Consider the following 20097-nt stretch of genomic DNA (forward strand, 5'->3'; position numbering starts at 1 on the left):
GTCATTTAGTTCTGTGTCTCCATCACTGCCAAATTGCTGCCTTGCAGATTTGAGTGTAAGGGGTTTTTTGTTGGTGGTGGTGGTGGGTTTTTTGTTTTTGTTTTTGTTTTTGTCTTTTTGCCTTTTCTAGGGCCGCTTCCCATGGCATACGGAGGTTCCCAGGCTAGGGGTCTAATCGGAGCTGTAGCCGGAGGTCTACGCCAGAGCCACAGCAACTCGGGATCCGAGCCACGTCTGCAACCTACACCTCTCAACTCACGGCAACGCCGGATCCTTAATCCACCGAGCAAGGCAGGGAAGGAACCCGCAACCTCATGGCTCCCAGTCGGATTCATTAACCACTGAGCCACGACAGGAACTCCCTAAGGGTTTTTTAAATAAAGATCTGTTTTTAAAAAAGCATTCTTATATCTTATCATCTAACACTAAAATCATCCTTTTGGGGAATAATGTTCATACGTAGTAATTGTGATACTACTACATATGTTATATGTATTATATAATATGTATACAAGTATTATACAGTATTTTTTTAAATTTAATATTTATGATACAACCACTTTGAAAAACTGTGTGGCAGTTTCTTATAAAATGAATATGCATCTGTAGCATTCTACTCTTAGGGATTTATCCAAGAGGAAAGAAAGTATATAGAAGGACTTATTTCCATGAATGTTTATAGCAGCTTAGTTTGTCATAGCCCAAACTGGAAGCCCCTCAAATGTCTGCCAAACGTAGAACAATAACAATGAAATACTGTTCCAGCAGTTTTTAAAAAGTGACCTGATATATGCAACAACATGGTTGACTCTCTTTGATATCATAGAACGTGAAAAAAGCCGGCCACAAAAAAACACATCCTGCATGGCTCTATCTGAAATTCAAGAAGAGGCTAAACTAATCTAGGGTGATGGAAATTCAAACAGTGGTTGCCTGTAAAGTGTGTGATTGACTTGCAAGGGGCACAAAAGAACTTTCCGGAGTGATAGGAATGTTTTATGTCTTGACTAGGGTTTCGGTTAGTTTCATATATACATTTGTTAAAACTCCACAAACTGCTGTGTTCACTTTGATTGAAAGTGAGAAAAGAAAAAAAGTAGAATCTTACTAAATTTTCCATTTAAAGTGTCCTCTTGGAGTTCCCATTGTGGCGCAGTGGTTAACAAATCCAACTAGGAACCATGAGGCTGCGGGTTCGATCCCTGCCCTTGCTCAGTGGGATCCAGCGATGGCGTGAGCTGTGGTGTGAGTCGCAGATGTGGCTCAGATCCCGGGTTGCTGTGGCTCTGGCGTAGGCCGGTGGCTGCAGCTCCGATTAGACCCCTAGCCTGGGAACCCCCATATGCCTTGGGAGCGGCTCAAGAAAAAGGCAAAAAGACAAAATAAATAAATAAATAAAGTGTACTGTTGTGTTTTACAGAATTCCTTTGTTTAATAATAAAAGCTATTGAATATCCAATCTCTTGAGATAGACCATGATGGAAAATAATATAAAAAAAGAGAATATGTATATATATATATATATATATATATGTATGACTGGATCATTTTGCTATATAGCAGAAATTGGCACAGCATTGTAAATCAGCTATATTTAAATTTTTTTAAAAAGCTATTGATATGTTACTGGCATTAGAATGACCATCCACAGGCCTGATCCAGTGCAGTTTGGAGAAAGTATAGCTAGTCTTGGAGGGGTGAAAATTAGAACTATGTGGCAAGAGATTGGGTTTTTGGAAAAATAAATTATTTTTCCAAATAATTACTTAGAGTCAGAGCTCAAAGTTCAGGAATGCTGGGCAGGCCTGAGGAAGGCAGAAAAGAACGGCATTTGGAATTCCCTTGCTACTTTCCAGAGAAAGTGTAGGATTCTTTTAACTTGTGTCACTTCTACTTTTGAATTTCCTCAGTCACCATTTGTTTCTCCCAGGTATTTTTCTTTGTCATTTATTATGAACCTTTTATCCTTCTGAGGTCCTTGTACCTTAACCACAATTTCCCTGGGTTGAGTTTGAAAACTTGGACCAGTTACTTGTCTACTTGAAATAGTTACTGCAGGGAATTTAAGATTTTCCCCCTAAATTCTAACAAAATATTTTAGAACAGAGAATGATAAAAGAGCTTAGCATGCTTATTTGACTTTTTAGAATTAGTCTTGCCTTATAAATAAATACATAAGTGGGGAGTTCCCATTGTGGTGCAGCAGAAATGAATCTGGCTAGTATCCATGAGGATGCAGGTTCAGTCCCTGGCTCTGCTCAGTTTGGGGATCCAGCGTTGCCGTGAGCTGTGATGTAGGTCACAGATGCGGCTCAGATCTGGCATTGCTGTGGCTCTGGTTTGACCCCTAGCTTGGGAACTTCCATATGCAGCAAGTGCAGGCCTAAAACAAAAAATAAAATTAAAAATAAATGTATAAATAAATAAATAAGGAAATACATCAATGCATCGAAAGAATAATATCTATATATATATATAGTCTGTTTTTTTTTTTTTTTTTTTGGCTGCACATAAGACATATGGAAGTTCCTAGGCCAGGGATGGAACCCATACCACAGCAATGACCCAAGCCACAGCAATGGCGACACTGGATCCTCAACCTGCTGAGCCACAAGGGAACTCCTCATTAGTCATTTTTTTGTCTTTTTGCCTTTTTAGGGCCACACCCACAGCATATAGAAGTTCTCAGGCTAGGGGTCGAATTGGAGCTGCAGCCTCCAGCCTACACCACAGCCACAGCAATGCCAGATCCAAGCTGTATCTGCAACCTATACCACAGTTCATGGCAACATTCAACCCACTAAGTGAGGCCAGGGATCGAACCCTCATCCTCATGGGTACTAGTTGGGTTCGTTAACTGCTGAGCCATGATGGGAACTCCCTCATCAGTCATTTCTAAACAGATTAGATAGGAGTTCCCTATGGTAAGCACATTAAGGATCTGGCATTGTCACTGTAGCAGCTTGATTTGCTGCTGTGGCATGGGTTCCATTCCCTAGCCTGGGAACCTACTTCCACATGCCTTGGGTACAGCCAGAAAGAAAAAAGAAATGACTAATGGCTAGAGAAATAAGAAGAGAGTTTATCAGAATTAATCAAAACCACAGGATATAAAGAATTGAGGAGGAGTTCCCATCGTGGCTCACTGGTTGATGAACCCAACTAGCATACATGAGGATGCAGGTTAGATCCCTGGCCCTGCTCAGTGGGTTAAGGATCTGGCATTGCAGTGAGCTGTGGTGTAGGTCTCTGACGTGGCTCAGATCCTGCTTTGCTGTGGCTCTGGTGTAGGCCAGCGGCTACAGCTCTGATTCGACCCCACGCCTGGGAACCTCTATATGCCTCTGGTGCAGCCCTGAAAAGGCACAAAGACAAAAGAAAGAATTGGGGAATGTCTTACTGGATTTTGACTTAAAAATAGGTGGAATATTTGCTACTCGTGGCCTGGTATGACCATCTTTCAAATGTTTAATTACTGTCTGAGGAATAATAAAAGTGTAAGGGAAATACACTTTCTTATAAATCATTTCCTCAGAATATTGGATGTGCTTTGCTTATGTGATTTTCTTTCATTTGTGCAGCCACACCCTCATAAGTGTACATCTCTAGAGAAATAAATTATATCTGTTTTGCTTTCTTATGGACTAACCAAATGCATTCTTTTGTTTAAAGATGGGTGGAACAGGACCCTAAGGAAATTCTGAATTCTGTATATGAGTGTATAGAGAAAACCTGTGAGAAACTTGGACAGCTCAATATTGATATTTCCAACATAAAAGGTATCTTTAATATTTTACTCTATATGTGATTGTCTCAATCAAATTCTTTCCTTCGTTCATCACATACTTGAGTGCCTGTGCAGTGTCAAGTGTTTTTGTGAGAATTGAGACTATAACAATAAACAGGAAGATCATGTCCCTATTTTCACAAAGCTTTTGTTATGGTGAGGGTGAGACCAACAGTGAGAACAGACAAACACCAGCTAATTTCAGGAGCAGATAAATTCTGCGTGGAAATTAAAACTGAGTGATATGGTAGAGTGTGCCTAGAGAGGCTTGCTTTAGATTGGACGGCCAGAAAAGGCCTCTCTGAGGAGGTGACACTTTTGCTGAGGGCTCAAGGACCAAAAGGTGCCAGCCATGCAAATAAATACCTGAGGGAAGCATGTTTGAGGAAAAGGAAGCAGCACGTACAAAGGCCCTGAGGTAGGGGTAAGCTTGGCCCATTTCTGGATCAGAAAGAGCAGCGTATCAAAAATAGAGTAAAAGAAGGGTGACCAGTTCCTACTGACACCCCTTATCCACCCTGTGGTGACCACGTCTGCAACCTACACCACAGGGTGGGTAAGGGATGTCAGTAGGAACTGAAATCTGGGAAGTGGATATGGCCTTGTCAGCCACAGTTAGGAGTTTGGACGTTATTCTTAGTGTTACAGGGAACTTAAGCAAGATGATAGGGGATGACAGGATCTGACTTGCAATTTAAAAACAACTTCCTGGTTGCTGTGTAGAGCAGTGTGGACAGAAAAAAAAAAAATAATAACCCAGTCGTCTAAAATTGATAGGCTCAGGAGTTCCTGTTGTGATACAGTGGAAACAACCCAACTAGTATCCATGAGGACACAGATTCGTTCCTTGGCTTCACTCAATGGGTTAAGGATCCGGCCTTGCCATGAGCTGTGGTGTAGGTCACAGATGTGGCTCGGATCTGGCATTGCTGTGGCTGTGATGTAGGCCAGCAGTGCTAGCTCGGATTTAACCCTCAGCCTGGGAACCTACATATGCCGCAAGTGCAGCCTTAAAATCAAAAGACAGCAAGAAAGACCCATGTATGACTTGATATTAACAATTTTTTTATATCCTATCCTCAGTTTATCCCTACATGTAAATGAAGTACTTCTTTATTTTATTTTTTGTGTGTCTTTTTTTGTCTTATTAGGGCCGCACCTGTGGCATATGGAGGTTCCCAGGCTAGGGGTCTAACCAGAGCTATAGCTGCCGGCCTACACCAGGGCCACTGCAATGCCAGATCCAAGCTGTGTCTGCAACCTACACCACAGGTCACAGCAATGCCGGATCCTTAACCCACTGAGCAAGGCCAGGGATCAAACCCGAAACCTCAGGGTTCCTAGTCAGATTTGTTTCCGCTGTGCCACGACAGGAACTCCTAAATGAAGTACTTCTAACGTAAGAGTTCCATTCACTAAGTTTTAGATGAGTTGTGTGTCAAAGTGATTGTTGGTCAGTTTCCTTGAATTATCCTCACAGCTTTCATATTCTAACCAATGTAAACATGTAAGAGGCATTCAGTAGCACACTCTCTCGTCAAAATGTCCATTACCAGTGACTAAATAGCTAAAAGTAGCTAAATGCCATGTCTCAACATATGTTCCAGAGCCATTGCCCATGATTTTGACCTCATTCTACCTCCCTTACAGGTAGGGTAGGCTGCAGTGTGTTGGCTTTTTGGACCTACTCAGGTGCCATTCTTTTTTTCTCTTGTCATTGTGAAGATGACACGTAACTCCAGTCCAAGTGACTTGTCTTCCACTTGCCCTGTCTGTAAGAATCCTGAACACACAGCTCTCTGCTCTACACTCTTCTGTGTCTGGCCAGTGTGAAACCTATACCTGAACCAAAGTGACCCAGCACTGCCTTCTCAACCACTATGGCCAAGAAAGAAAATGATCCACAAGCTCCTCCATACCAGGCCAGTTATGTTAAATACTTTTTCCCTGATAATTTATTGAATTGGCACTGCCTAGGGCCAAGCTTTTGCTTGCCTCTGTAGAACTGCAGATCAGAGAACCCTGATGCTGTAAGGGATCTTCCATCACCTAGACCTGGCTGCAGATGATGGGGAAAGGACCTACTAAAGGTCATGTAGCTATTTAGTGGCAGAAAACATGAAAGCACAGCTGCCCTGTCTTCTGGTCCATTGCTCTTTTGAGCCACACTGGTGGTAATCTCAAAAACCACTTCAGTTTTTAGTTCCATTGTGGCAGATCAATGCATTTTTTTTTCCAGCTGGAGAATGATTCATTTATTGTCTTATCTAAACAATCATTGAGTTCATCATAGCTGGTTGTATTTCTTTTGCACATTCCAGTTTCATTGGTTTTAGTCGTTCTCATCTGTTAATTTGTTGATTTCAGGTCCCTATGAACAATGCCTCCAAAATTAAAGTTCACTTTCCAGTTGAACAGCTCACATGTGCCCAAGACAAGTAAATAGGCTGCTTCTTTCCTTCTTGGAGAGCCTGTCACTGGACTGAAGGAAATACCAAATATAAAGAGTTACAATACCAGATACTCTCATTCATCCTCTCTCATATGATACAAGCAAAACAAACATACACTGTTACAAAGCTGAGAGCCTAAACTCCTCAGTGATTAGATAGTAGCTCTCATTCTCTTAGAGAACAGAGAAACCCCTACACCCGCTGCCTCCCCCTACCCAACATACCCACACATTTCCTTCACCTCTCAGACTCTCAGCAGTCTCAGAGAGGTACTCTTTCTCTGAACAAACCTCCTAGCAGTGGTCACATCTCATTTGCAGTCGTTATAACTTGCCACAGGCACACATCCTCCAGAGACTGCTTTCTTAAAAAGCTTTATACCAGAAATCCCACTGTGGCTCAGCAGTAACAAACCTAACTAGTATCCATGAGGATGCAGGTTCAATCCCTAGCCTCACTCAGTGGGTTAAGGAGTCAGCGTTGCTGTGAGCTGTGGTGTAGCTCACAGACGTGGCTCAGATCTGGTGTTGCTGTGGCTGTCCCCTAGCCTGGGAACTTCCATATGCAACAGTCACAAGCACACACACACACACACAGACACACACACACAGCTTTATACCTCTTCCTGCATGGCTCTCTTAGTAGTCCCAGAGCCTTGCTCTGGGGTTCCTGTTATTTTGCTATGGGTGTTACGGGGGGGAGGGGTTGTTTGTTGGTTTTTTCCCAGAAATGTGTTCCAATTATAAATTATGATTTTATTTTTCAATAAGGATGCATGTCATCCATAATTCTACCAAGACAGCAATGATAACATTATGTAGTATTTCCAAAGCCTTTTCCCACCAGGTCTGTTTCCTTAACTATGATTATAACTTGTCACAGGTAATATTAAGCAAAATTTAACTAGATTTCAAATATAGCATTTAACTAGCTAGTAAAATTACTCTCGTTTTTAAATGTCTGGGAGGGGAGGCTGATTTTACTAGTGACAGTCAGTGTTGAGAAAAACATCCCCTGAAAAAAAAATACATGAGTGAAGCATGAAACTGCTATATACACCAGTAGTACATTAAGCTTTATATGTGCTAGTGGTTATAGTATCTGCAGCCAGAAGACTGCAAGGCCAGGAAATATATACTTTATGCATGTCACTTTCAGATGCTCTTAAATGGCAGGTGAACTAGCATGGAGAATTATAAAACCCGAATGTTATTCTGAGAAGGAGGGAATTAAAATTGGGAACTATTGGGAGTTCCCGTCGTGGCTCAATGGTTAATGAATCCCACCAGGAACCATGAGGTTGCAGGTTCAATCCCTGACCTTGCTCAATGGGTTAAGGATCTGGTGTTGCCATGAGCTGTAGTGTAGGTGATAGATGTGGCTCGGATCTGGTGTTGCTGTGGCTGTGGTGTAGGCCAGCAGCAACAGCTCCAATTGGAACCCTAGCCTGGGAACCTCCATATGATGTGGGTGCAGCCCTAGAAAAAGACAAAAAGACAAAAAATAAAAAATAAGATAAATAAAATAAAATTGGGAACTATTAAGAAAAAGCACCTGTGTTTGGATTAGCAGTAAGAAAAAAAATTTTCTTTAAGAAACAGAAAAGCATGGAGGATTTTAGGGTAAAAATGATAAGAAGTTGGCATGTTGAAGAAGTTCAGAGGCACTGCCTAAGGCCTGTGTCAGGAGAAACTAGTACCAGACATGTGTTTGTGGCTGGAAGAGAATCCTGAGATGCTGTTTTACTGGACTTTGATTGTCTGCAAGAAAAGCAATTTTACTTGGCACGAAGGAACTGAATTAAGATAGGGAAGAAGGAGTGGTTAGAGTGGAACCTGTGACCAGTGAATCAGACAGAAATAGCTCTAGATAATGTTCTCTATGCCAGTTAGAATGAGCCAGTAAAGTTCAGAATACAAAGAATGAGCCAATAAAGAAAGGTGGTGTGAGGGGCGTAGAAGAGGACCTCAAGGATTTCAGCTGAGGAAGCAGCCAGCTAGTTAATGGAACACTAATGGGCTGGGGGAGAATAGTAGAGTTTAGTGGACCATGAATTCACCGTGAGCCTTCATTGGCAAGCTGTCACGTACAGTGTTCACAATACTGTACCTTAACAACCATTGCGCCAAGGACTGACTGAGCTCTCTGGCCTCTGCTGTGCCCACAGTGCTGTTGCGGGATTCCCTTATGGGTCCTGCTTAGCTCCCTCCCATTTTTGTGGGGGGGGGGGATTCTGTGACTGGTACTCCACTCTCTGTATAACAATAATGACAACAGTGAATGACAGCAGTAAGTAACATTTATTGAGTGGTTACTATGTGCCAGGCACTGTTTTAATGTGCATTAACTCAGGGATTCCTTTTTCTAATCCTGTAAGGTAGAAACTATTTTTATCTCCATTTTACAGAAGCTAAAACTAAGACCTAGGGTCACGCTACTTGGACGCAGAGGAGTTGGAATTTGAAGCTGAGCTCTGGCTTCAGAGCCTGAGTTCTGTTGCATAGCGCAATCCCCATTTCAGCAGACAGCCTTGTGTGCTACCTCACAGAGAAAGCTGAGGCTCTGGGATCCTCATTCTTCACCTTCCTATCCCTGTACTTAATGTCTGGATCTCTTACCCCCTTCCTCCACCTGAATATGAATCCCATCCCCTCCTGTCACTACAACAATTAAGACCATGTCCCGTTGATTTCTGGCCCCCTTGTCCCCCACATTCTCTTTTCCTCCTTTATTCATATAATTCTTTATCTTCTGTTAAAAAAAAAATCTCTTCCTCTTATCCTACACCTTTAAGTTTCCTGATAGTAGAATTTGATTCATTCTTGTACCTCTGGAAAATGTGTAAAATGAAGTAAGTCAATCTGCATTGGATAAAGATAATTTGGAACAAGGGAGCTGCTGATCCCCCTCAGCTTTCTGCTGGTCCAAGCATTCCTATAGTGTTTTATTCTGTGTGTACAGCCTGAGTAGTATGGACAGAGAGGTACATGTTCCTAAGAGAGGTGATGAAGGGACTTTAAACCATGCCATGTGGAGGCAGGGCCAGTGGAAGGAAATTGCGTTGTTTAGCCTTCACAGGGGAAGCGAAGACTAGAGGGACAAAATAACTGCTTAAAGTGTGAAAGGCTGACATGCAGAAGAAGGATTAACTTTATTCTATCTCCAAAGAATATAGCAAAGATGAATAGGTGGAAGAAATGAGGAAAAGGGTTTTTTTTTCTTTTTAATTTTTGGCCACAGTATACAGTGGCCTGATGTGGGATATCAGTTCCCAGACCAAGGATTGAACCTGGGCCACAGCTGTAAAAACGCCGAGTCTGAGCCACTAGACCACCAGGGAACTCCCAGGGATTTGTTTTTAATAGCAAAGCTGGACAGTGGAGATCGGTTTGCCTGGAGAGGTAGCAAGTATATAGTCACTAGAAGCTCTGTCTCAGGTTGCATGGCAGTCAGTTCCAGAGATTTGAGCATAAGAGTGTTAATTCTATAGTTTTGAAGGTTCTGCCCTAATCTTAAATTCTGGAAGAGTTTGATCTTTTAGCCTAATGTGTTCAACTACAGTAGAATCTCCTGGGGGAGTTTAAGAAAAAAATATCAATGCTTGAATCACACCCCAGGTAACTTAAGTATTTTTAAAAATCCCACTGGATTCTAATGGGCAACCAGTTCTGAGAACCTCCAATTTAATTGAATCAGGCTGAATTAATAAGATGGGATGGATTAGTATTTTACGTATAATAACTCACGGTAACTAGAGCACTTGTACGTTAGTATGATGTAATTGCTATCACATACTATACCTGTACCTGATTGAAACTCTTATGTCTTGTGACATATTATTAAAATTCACAAAGAAAACTGAATTTCTAACGAACCATAATATGAGTTTGCCCAGAATGAAGGGATTTCATCTGGCTGTTTTCTTAAAATGTGGGCGTGTGTGTGTGCACACACATGGAGGGAAATTTCTTGTAGCACTTAGTAAATAAATGAATGAGGTTGTTGTTGGTCTCCTCAGCATGATAAATTGGGTATTGCAAATTTGGGAAGTCATTGCATTCCCTTTATACAATGCAGCCCGCCTTATAAAAGCCTTTCATTTGGATATTGATCTGGATCCATGTCAAGGTGTGCTGGTAATGAAGCAGGAAGGAAGGAGTCTGTAGAAAGAAAAAGAAACACTTGACTTTGGATGTTTCTTTTCCTGGGGCTACTCAAGGCAAATAAACTCAGCACCAGTACAAATACTTCCAAAGGTTTTTTTCAAGTTGTTAGGTTTAGTTGTGCCTGTAAAAAAAAAAGTGAAACAAAGAAAGGATTTCCCTGGTGGCTCAGTGGGCTAAGGATCCATCATTGTCTATGCTGTGACATAGGTTCAATCCCTGGCTTGGGAACTTTTCACGTGCTGTGGGTGTAGCCAAAAATTAATAAATAAAAATAAAACTTCATTATTTTTACAAACAATGAGAACTATCCTCAGATTTATGCTTTTTTTTCCTAACTTCTTTCTGTTTAACTTTCTCTTTAAAGCTATCGGTGTCAGTAACCAGAGGGAAACCACTGTGGTCTGGGACAAGTTAACTGGAGAGCCTCTCTACAATGCCGTAGGTAAGCTGTTGTGCGTGGACATCAAATGCAAGGCCTTTCTCCCCTTGCAGGTGTTGTCATATGGAAATATCTGGCTACAGAAGCGTGTAGTCATGTTTCCTATAATCTCGTGGGTTGGGCAGAAGAGTCTTCTAAGGAATTAGTTGTTATATATTTACCATTTTCAGATTTCATCTTGAATTAACTCTTGTATGCCCTCCCATTCCTGATTCTTCGTGTCATGCAAATGAGCCAGAGTTGCCAGAACTTTTTATAATCCCTGTGGTTTCTGATGCCTGAAAGATCTCACCTCCTTCCCTCAAAACTCAAGATTACAGAAGTTCCCAGTCCCCTCTTTGTCTCTCTATAAAGTACTTGTGTGCTTGTTTTTCCCATTTAGGAATTCAAATCCATTCAGTTGAGTTTATGAAAGTAAAATCTAGAAATTTTAGCTCTTTCTGTAAACTTTGCTATTTCAGCAGGGCTTCAAAAGCTCAATCCCAAATATATCAGTATTAGATATCATATCTTATTTTTTTTTATAATTTTTTTTTATTTTCCCACTGTACAGCAAGGGGGTCAGGTTATCCTTACATGTATACATTACAATTACATTTTTCCCCCAGCCTTTCTTCTGTTGCAACATGAGTATCTAGACAAAGTTCTCAATGCTATTCAGCAGGATCTCCTTGTAAATCTATTCTAAGTTGTGTCTGATAAGCCCAAGCTCCCGATCCCTCCCACTCCCTCCCCCTCCCATCAGGCAGCCACAAGTCTCTTCTCCAAGTCCATGATTTTCTTTTCTGAGGAGATGTTCATTTGTGCTGGATATTAGATTCCAGTTATAAGTGAGATATCATATCTTATTAAATGTGAATAAGCATGGGTATAATTTAGCCTCACTCTTAGTACCACATGACAATTGAGCACTGAATGACTGAATTTCCTTGCTATAAGGAAAATTTTGTTCTAAATCTCTAAAAGGCATCATTCTGTCACAAATAGCAAAGCACAATTGTTTTGTCAATAGAACACCGTGTTGTGGATTGTGAAGGAGACGTTGTTAGAGATGGAACAATTTATAGAGTTAGCTATTTTTATTTTACCGTTACTTTAGTATCAGTAGGAAGAAAGTGATACTCAGGCAGAAAATATACTACAAAGGTGCCTTGTAAGAGTAGCATGGATCCTTTGGAAATAGCCTTTATAAAAATTAAGTATTTAATGTTGTGTTATAAAAAAAACCATTGAGTATGTCTTCTGTATTTGTGATTAAAAAATCAGAGAAGCAAAAAAAGTCAAAGAATTGCAGCCAAGGGTTCTCCTACACAAAAGTACAGCTTTTAAAATTTTATTTCATTCTCATTCTCATAAACAGCTCATTTTGCATGTAAGCACAGTATTATAATTTCAATGACTAATGCCTACGAGAGTGTTTTCACAGACCAATGTTAGCCAACTTCTTAAGGTTTTACTCCTCCACGCCCACACCCCTCTTGTGTAAGGAAGGGGCTATTCACAGGAACCACAAAGTTCCTGTTAAGCTCTAAACCTTGGATTGTAAAAAATGCAACTTTTAGACTTCCGAGTTGTCATTTTAAAATAATGCAACTAGGTTAGTTGAAATTATACTTACAGTGAAGGATTTGAGTAAATATTTTACCAGAAAAACTTGTTGTGATGTGCTTATTTACTCATTTCTTTTTCTTTACCTGTGTCCTTCTGCACCCCATTCATTCTATGCGCAGCATTAACTCAAACTGTACCTGTAAGATGTGAAGAACATTTTTTCTATACTGAACCACACACATGTTTTGAGAACCTCTCATGTGTTGGCACTATGGTAGATAATGTTACTGAGGATGTGAATTGTTGACTGTTTTTGTAAATACTTTATAACCTAGTTTTAGAAGGAGACTAACACAAAATAAGGAATAGTTGATAAATTGCTGCTAAGTTTAATAGGAGTTAGAGCATGTTAGTATGGATTTTAAAGTTTTGGAATACCTTTGGGGAAGGTTGAAATCCATTTTAGGCCTTGAAGACTGTATTGAAGGATTATATTAAGGAAGAATTGGAGGATAGTGTGAGCAAGCTATGAAACTGAAAACGTGTACACATATTTCTCCAAAGAGTGAAGCATCTGATCAGATTCAAGCGTAAGATGAGTTGTTTACTAGTTTGTTTTTTTGGTTTTGGGGTTTTTTGGTTTTGTTTTGTTGTTATTTTTAGGGCCAAAACCCTGGCAGGGCTTCCCAGGCTAGAGGTTGAATCAGAGCTACAGCTGCTGGCCTACACCACAGCCACAGCAACTCGGGATCCTTAGCCCACTGACCAAGGGCAGGGATCAAACCTGCAACCTCATGGATCCTAGTCAGATTCATTTCAGCTGCACCACAATGGGAACTCCTGTTGTTTTTGTTTGTTTGTTTGTTTGTTTGTTTTAACTGCGCCTGCAGCATGTGGAGTTTCTCAGACCAGGGCTCAAACCTGTGCCGGAGCAGTGATCCAAACTGCTGTAGTAACAAAACAAATCCTTAACCTGCTGTTCCACAAGAGAACTCCCTATTTACTAGTTTTAACACAACTGGCAGTGATAATAATGATCAATAAGTGCTAAGTGCTGTTACTGTCTTCTAGAGATTGTGCTAAGCACTTTACCCATATTATTTAATCTCAATGACCCTGATGCAAATTTTACAGCCTTTTTTGGTAAATGAGTTGTGGAAAAGCTATATAACTTGTCTAATGCCATATAAGTAGATGTTAAACCAGTTTCGATGTAAACCTCTCCATCCCCAAAGCCTGTGTTTTCATAGGGGTTAGTAAGCATCTAGAGGGCACTGAAGGTCGTGGACTGGGCAACATGGGACAAAATGGGTAATAAAGGGGAGTTTAGCTTCCCACAATGGTGGATTGGGTTATTTTAAATGTACTTGTCTGCTGAGAACAGCTAGAGTAGTTGGGAAAAATTCCTCTATGGGACCAAGATCCAAGAGAGAAGGAAAGCCCAAAGAGGTAAGCCTGGAGTTTGGTGGCTTTTTTCCCCCTAGATATAGCTATAGATTCTGAAAGGAGTATCTGAGAGGCTAAGCAGAACTTTCATAGGCTCATGGAAAGGCAAAAAATGAAGTCAGAAGCTACCAAGGGTGGAAATGAATATTGTTAACATCCCATACTTTTGATTGGAACTGTGAAAGACCAATCCTAGAAGAAAAGCAGAACTATGCCAAACCCCTACAGGAATTAAAGCCCAGCTTCAAACAATTAAAAACCTGATTGGATTAATATGATCTGAGATTGCTGATGCTCCTAGCTAACTACCTTTCAGAAACAAAAGTGAGCCCTTTCTGGAGGAAAATTATCTGTATAGTTCTTCATATACAATTTCTAGTTTTCTATTAAAAAATATAAGGTATTCGAAATAAGAATGACTGACAATCAGCAGAAACAAGTGACATTAGAAACAGACCCATAGGAAATCCTGATATTCGAGTTATCTGACTTTAAAATGACCATGGTCTACATGTTTAAGGAATTCATTGAGAAGATTGATAAGCTTAGCAAAGAATCAGAAATTTAAAAATAGAAATTCTAGAACTATATTAAACTCAGTTGATGAGTTTTACACCATATTAGACACAGCTGAGTTAGTGAACAGGATGTGCGATCAGAAGTATCCAGACCAAAGCACAGAGAGGCAGAGCTTTAGAAAATACAGAAAATAATCTAAGAAGAATATAGGGTAAGATAAGACTGCTCAACATAGTTGTAATAGGAGACCCAGAAGAAAAGAGAGGTGATAATGATTTTCAAAACTGGTGAAAGATATCAAGCCACAAATTCAAGCAACACTGTAATCCCTAGACAAAATAAATACACGGAAAGCCATACATGAACATATGCTGAGATGTAAAGATAGAAAACAATTTTAAAGTAGCCAGAGGGTATGATCTTCAAGAGAGTAACAACACTAAACCTTTCAGCTGATTGTTAGGTGGAAACAAAGTGTACAATAGAATGAAATCTTTAAACAGCTAAAAGACACTAACTTCCACCAAGAATTCTATATTTAGTGAGAATTTCCTTCAGAAATGAAGATGAAATATAAAGGCAAAGACAAACAAAAACTGATAGAAATCATTACCAGCAAACTTCTACTAAAAGTAAAACTAAATAGTGTTTTTCTGGTGGAAGGAAAAAATACTCTCAGGAGTTCCTATCGTGGCCCAGCGGAAACCAATCTGACTAGCACCCATGAGGATGCAGGTTCAATCCTTGGCTTTGACCTCGCTCAGCGGGTTAAGGATCTGGCGTTGCCATGAGCTGTGGTGAAGGTCACAGTCACGGCGTACATCTGGCATTGCTGTGGCTGTGGTGTAGGCCTGTAGCTGCAGCTCCAATTTGACCCCTAGCCTGGGAACCTCTGTATGCCACAAGTGCGGCCAAAAAAAAAAAAAAAAAAATGCTCTCAGATGGAAAATTGGCAGTGCAGGAAGGAATGCAAAGCCCTAGAAGGGGTAAATATGGAGGCCAAACTAAATGAATTTGACTGTATAAAATAATAATGTATTGTGATGTTCAAAGCATATTAAAATTGTAAGTTCTACATGGCAACAGTAGTACAAGGAAGGAGTGTGGATAGCTGAGGTTAAAGTGTCTTGTCCTGGTATTGTCAAAGATTCATGTTGTAATCTCTAAGGTAAGCAGTAAAAGAGTAAAATAATATATAATTAACAAGCTTATAAGGAGGGAAAATGGAATAATTTTTTAAAAGAAGGCAAGAAGAGAAAAAATAGAAACAGGAAGGAAAGACAAATACAAAGTATTGAAATCTAAATATGTAAGCAATTATATTAAAAAGGACAAGGTTCGGAGTTCCCGTTGTGGCTCAGTGGAAATGAATCCAACTAGGAACCATGACGTTGCAAGTTCAATCCCTGGCCTCCCTCAGTGGGTTAAAGATCCAGCATTGCTGCGAGCTGTAGTGTAGGTTGAAGATTCGGCTTGGATCCTGCATTGCTCTGGCTGTTGTGTAGGCTGGTGGCTGTAGCTCCAATTCAGTCCCTAGCCTGGGAACCTCCATATGCTGCAGGTACGGCCCTAAACAGCAAAAAAGAAAAAGAAAAAAGACAAAGTCACTGCAGTAAAATCTAGTAAGGCGTAAATTGAGACTGCCAATGAGCTGATGGGATTAGAACAGTAAGCATGGAGGGACAAATTGGCAAGACCTTTCAGAGTAAAGATAAAGCTGGTATCCTGGAAATTAAATAGGGCATACAGGACTGCCAGATTTTTAGCCTGAGACAACAGAAGGAAATTAAGTAATATTTAAGGAGTGCCAACAGGGAGGAAAATGGCTTTCTTGAACAAGGTGAGTATTAAGCATGCAATCGAAGCTCATTTCTGGACAATTAGAAGCTGTGGCTCTGTTGTAAAGAAATTATTCAAAATTTAGACTTAAAAATCAAAAACATAGCCTCAGCTTATAGTTGAATTCACTATAGGAATGAAGGTAAAATTAATTTATTCAACATGAGTTCAGGTGTTTTTCTGCAGAAAGGTTCTGTGATGACCTCTAGGCATGTAGTGACAGACCAGGCAGGCATCATGCTTGCCTTTATGACACAGAAGCTATGGATAGGAATTTGGAAGCTAGACAGAGAAAGGGAATAGAAAAGGGGGACAGAGGAGTAATTAGCTGGGAAAAGAAGCCACTAAGTAATGACAAGAATAGAGTCTACCTCCAATTTCACCCAGGAAAACACTAAGGTATCCTATCTGCATGCACCTCTTCAGTTGAGAATATCGATGCAATATTAAATCTTAAACCTCTATGCCTTAAAACAGCACAAGGTGGGGTTGGTGGAAACAGAATCAGATTTTGACATGTCTTTGAGCTTCTTTGTCTTTGCTTATATCATAGCCTATGGGTTTTCTACTTTCCCCTCTGTCTCTGTGTTTTCTTCCTTCCTTGTCCCTTTCTTTTGTAAATCTCTGTCACTCTAGGCCTATCCTTCTCCTCTTCATTTTCTCCCTTAGTAAATTATATAACTAATGAGCAGTACTTGTTGAGCAGACAAGCAAATGAGAGGGGCAGTCTACATTTCTTTTTTTTTTTTTTTGTCTTTTTTTGCTATTTCTTGGGCCGCTCCCACGGCATATGGAGGTTCCCAGGCTAGGGGTTGAATCAGAGCTGCAGCCACCGGCTTATGCCAGAGCCACAGCAATGCTGGATCCGAGCCCCGTCTGCAATCTACACCACAGCTCACAGCAAAGCCAGATCGTTAACCCACTAAGCAAGGGCAGGGACCGAACCCGCAACCTCATGTTTCCTAGTCGAATTCGTTAACCACTGCTCCACTACGGGAACTCCTCTTTTTTTTTTTTTTAATTGCTTTTTATGGGACCTTTTTTTTATGGTTCAGGGGACCTTAATATGCATTCTGCTCACTCACCCCCAGTACAGTAACAGAGAAGAGAATTTCAGGGGCCTATTAGTAGACCTGAAATAGGCTTGGTGAAGACTGAGAAAGGCTCTTTGTTCTTCCTTGCAATAAAGGTGTGTTTGTCAACTGACATGTTTTATAACGGTACACTTAAAAGAGTAGGAAGTGTTTTAATATTATCCATTGAGGCACAGATGGCCTGTTTTAGAAGTTTTGTCTTATTTTAGAATCTCTGTGTGGAGTTGCCGTCATGGTTCAGTGGTTAACTAGTATCCATGAGTACACGGGTTCAATCCCTGGCCTCCATCAGTGGGTTAAGGATCCAGCATTGCTATGAGCTGTGGTGTAGGTTGCAGACACAACTCAGATCCCAAGTTGCTGTGGCTATGGTGTAGGTCAGCAGCTGCAGCTCCAGTTGAACCCCTAGCCTAGGAACCTCCATATGCTGCAGGTGCAGTCCTAAAGAACAAAAGAAAAAAAAGAATCTGTGTGTTAATTCTGTGGTGAGTGAGGTGCACATTGCTTTGGTATCTAAAATGGAGGTAAAATGCTTCCCTGCTTCCCCGTCACTATGCCATGACTCAGCCATTTGCCATGATGGCCTTGCAGCAGCAGTGGCTTTGTAGCCCTGGATCTGAAGCAGGCCTTTGACTTATCTTTTTTTTTTTTTTCTTTTGGCTGTGTCAACAGTATGCCAAAGTTCCTAGGCCAGGAATCAAACCCACAACAGCAGTAATCGGAGCCACAGCAGTCACAACCCCAGATCCTTAACCTACTGAGCTACCGGGGACTCCATTGTCTATCGTCAGTTTTCTCTGTCCCTCTGGCACTTTTCTCACTTCCCCCTTAGCACTATCTTCATCAGTATTTTCCAAAGAATTCCCTCCACCCCACTCCCCGCCATTTTTCTAAGCCATTTCTTTCCAAAACCAACTTTTGTTAATGGTCTACAGACTTTGCTGTCTTGTAAGTAGTATTGAGGAAAAGATTTGGGTTTACAAAGCTGATGAAGAAGCACAAGGCTATATAGGTGGTTCATTTGTCAAGTGGGAAAAGGCTTGAATCGCTGATATTTAGTATGTTTATATGCACAGTTCACTGATGCTGCCAGTGGAACCTTCTGGCCAAACTAGGATAGCGCAACTGTTTTCCCACTTTTTGTCCAGGTTTCATCATTCACCATCGAAGTTGATTGGTGTGTGTGGCTAGCCTAGTGCAATATGACTGTCAAACTGGTAGCTTCCTGTAGAGCACAATTCATGATTGAATATGAAAATATTATTTGTAATAAGGACTAATACCCATGGAGGCAAGAGTCACTGATTTGAGACCTTTAGTATACTAAAGAAAACCACCAACAAAAATGATGTGTCTCTGAATCATTATTCCTTATATAAATAGTATTGCAACATTTCTTCTGAGGTGTTGGATTTAAAGTTCTCTATGACACTTTTTATGCAGAGCGTGGCAGTTTTAAACCTTGGTCATCCTCTTTCTTTCCCTTTTTTTTTTTAATTTTTACACATGGTTAACCCTGGGCCAGTGATTAAGCCTGGATAGTCATATGTTGATCTGAAGGAAACTTGAGTTCAATCCATTTATCTTTTCTGAAACTGTTTTAGAATATTAGCATGGAAGAAAACCATAAGATGGCAAACCACCTAAAACACCTGAGCACACTTGGCCTTAAACAACAAAGATGTGGTTTTATTTTTATTGTTTTTCTTTGGAAAGGAGGATATTTTTTACTTTCGTGAAACCTAGAGTATTCAGCTTTATCAAGACCAACTTATTTTCAGAAGTTCTCTTGTGGTGCAGCAGGTTAAGGATCTGCACCTTAACTTAAATTTAACTTAAATTGCTGCACCTATGGTGCAGGTCACAACTTCAGAGCAGGTTTGATCGATCCCTAGCCCAGGAACCTCCACACGCCATGGGTGCAGCCAGAACAAATCAACAACAACAAAAAAATCCACTTTCATTTTTTCACATCTCTTATTACACATTTTCTTTCTTTTTTTTTTTGGTCTTTTTTTTTTTTTTTTTTTTTTTTAGCTATTTTTTGGGCCGCTCCCGCGGCATATGGAGGTTCCCAGGCTAGGGGTCCAATCGGAGCTGTAGCCACCGGCCTACGCCAGAGCCACAGCAACGAGGGATCCGAGCCGCGTCTGCAGCCTACACCACAGCTCACGGCAACGCCGGATCGTTAACCCACTGAGCAAGGGCAGGGACCGAACCTGCAACCTCATGGTTCCTAGTCAGATTCGTTAACCACTGCGCCACGACGGGAACTCCTTTTTTTTTTTTTTTTTTGGAAAGCCATACATCTAGTTGAAAAGAAACTGAAGTTCATATTTGAGGTATTTTTTTCATATCTAATTAAGATTGAATTCATCCTATCTGTACCTGTATCATGGAGGTTTAATTCTGGATTCAGACTCTGCGTTCAAATTCTGCCTTTTCCATTTGCTACCATTCTATGCCTATTCCCTTGACAGTGAAGCTGGAGAAATTTCAAGGGTGGTCCTTAGAATCTTGAGCTGAAGTACAATGAGTTAGTACATGCAGAGCACTTAAAACAGTGCCTGGCTGACTAGAAGGCTTCAGCGAGTATTCACAACATGGCCACTGCTCTGAATTGGCTGATGGCCTTTTTTAGTCCAGGATTGCCAGGTGAAATGGCTGGTTTATACCCGATGGGTGTTCTTATGGAAAATGCAGAGCCTACCTGGGATCACGCACATTCATGTCAGCCATTGGCATTTTGGCAGTAATACACCCAAGAGCTCAAATAGGTTTCAGCCCCCACATTTTGACATAC

General features: G+C 40.7%; 1 protein-coding gene across 4 annotated transcripts in view; it reads left to right on the plus strand.

Annotated features, from left to right (window-relative positions):
- Window positions 1-20097, plus strand: part of GK (glycerol kinase) — an 84605-nt gene that overhangs the window by 13861 nt on the left and 50647 nt on the right. For all 4 annotated transcript variants that reach the window (XM_047764479.1, XM_047764478.1, XM_047764476.1 and 1 more), the window contains exons 3-4: window positions 3673-3779; window positions 10771-10848. In XM_047764479.1, coding sequence (XP_047620435.1) covers window positions 3673-3779; window positions 10771-10848 — 185 coding nt within the window. The remainder of the gene's footprint in view (window positions 1-3672; window positions 3780-10770; window positions 10849-20097) is intronic.

Source organism: Phacochoerus africanus, chromosome X (genome assembly GCF_016906955.1).
Source record: "Phacochoerus africanus isolate WHEZ1 chromosome X, ROS_Pafr_v1, whole genome shotgun sequence".
Lineage (NCBI taxonomy): Eukaryota > Metazoa > Chordata > Mammalia > Artiodactyla > Suidae > Phacochoerus > Phacochoerus africanus.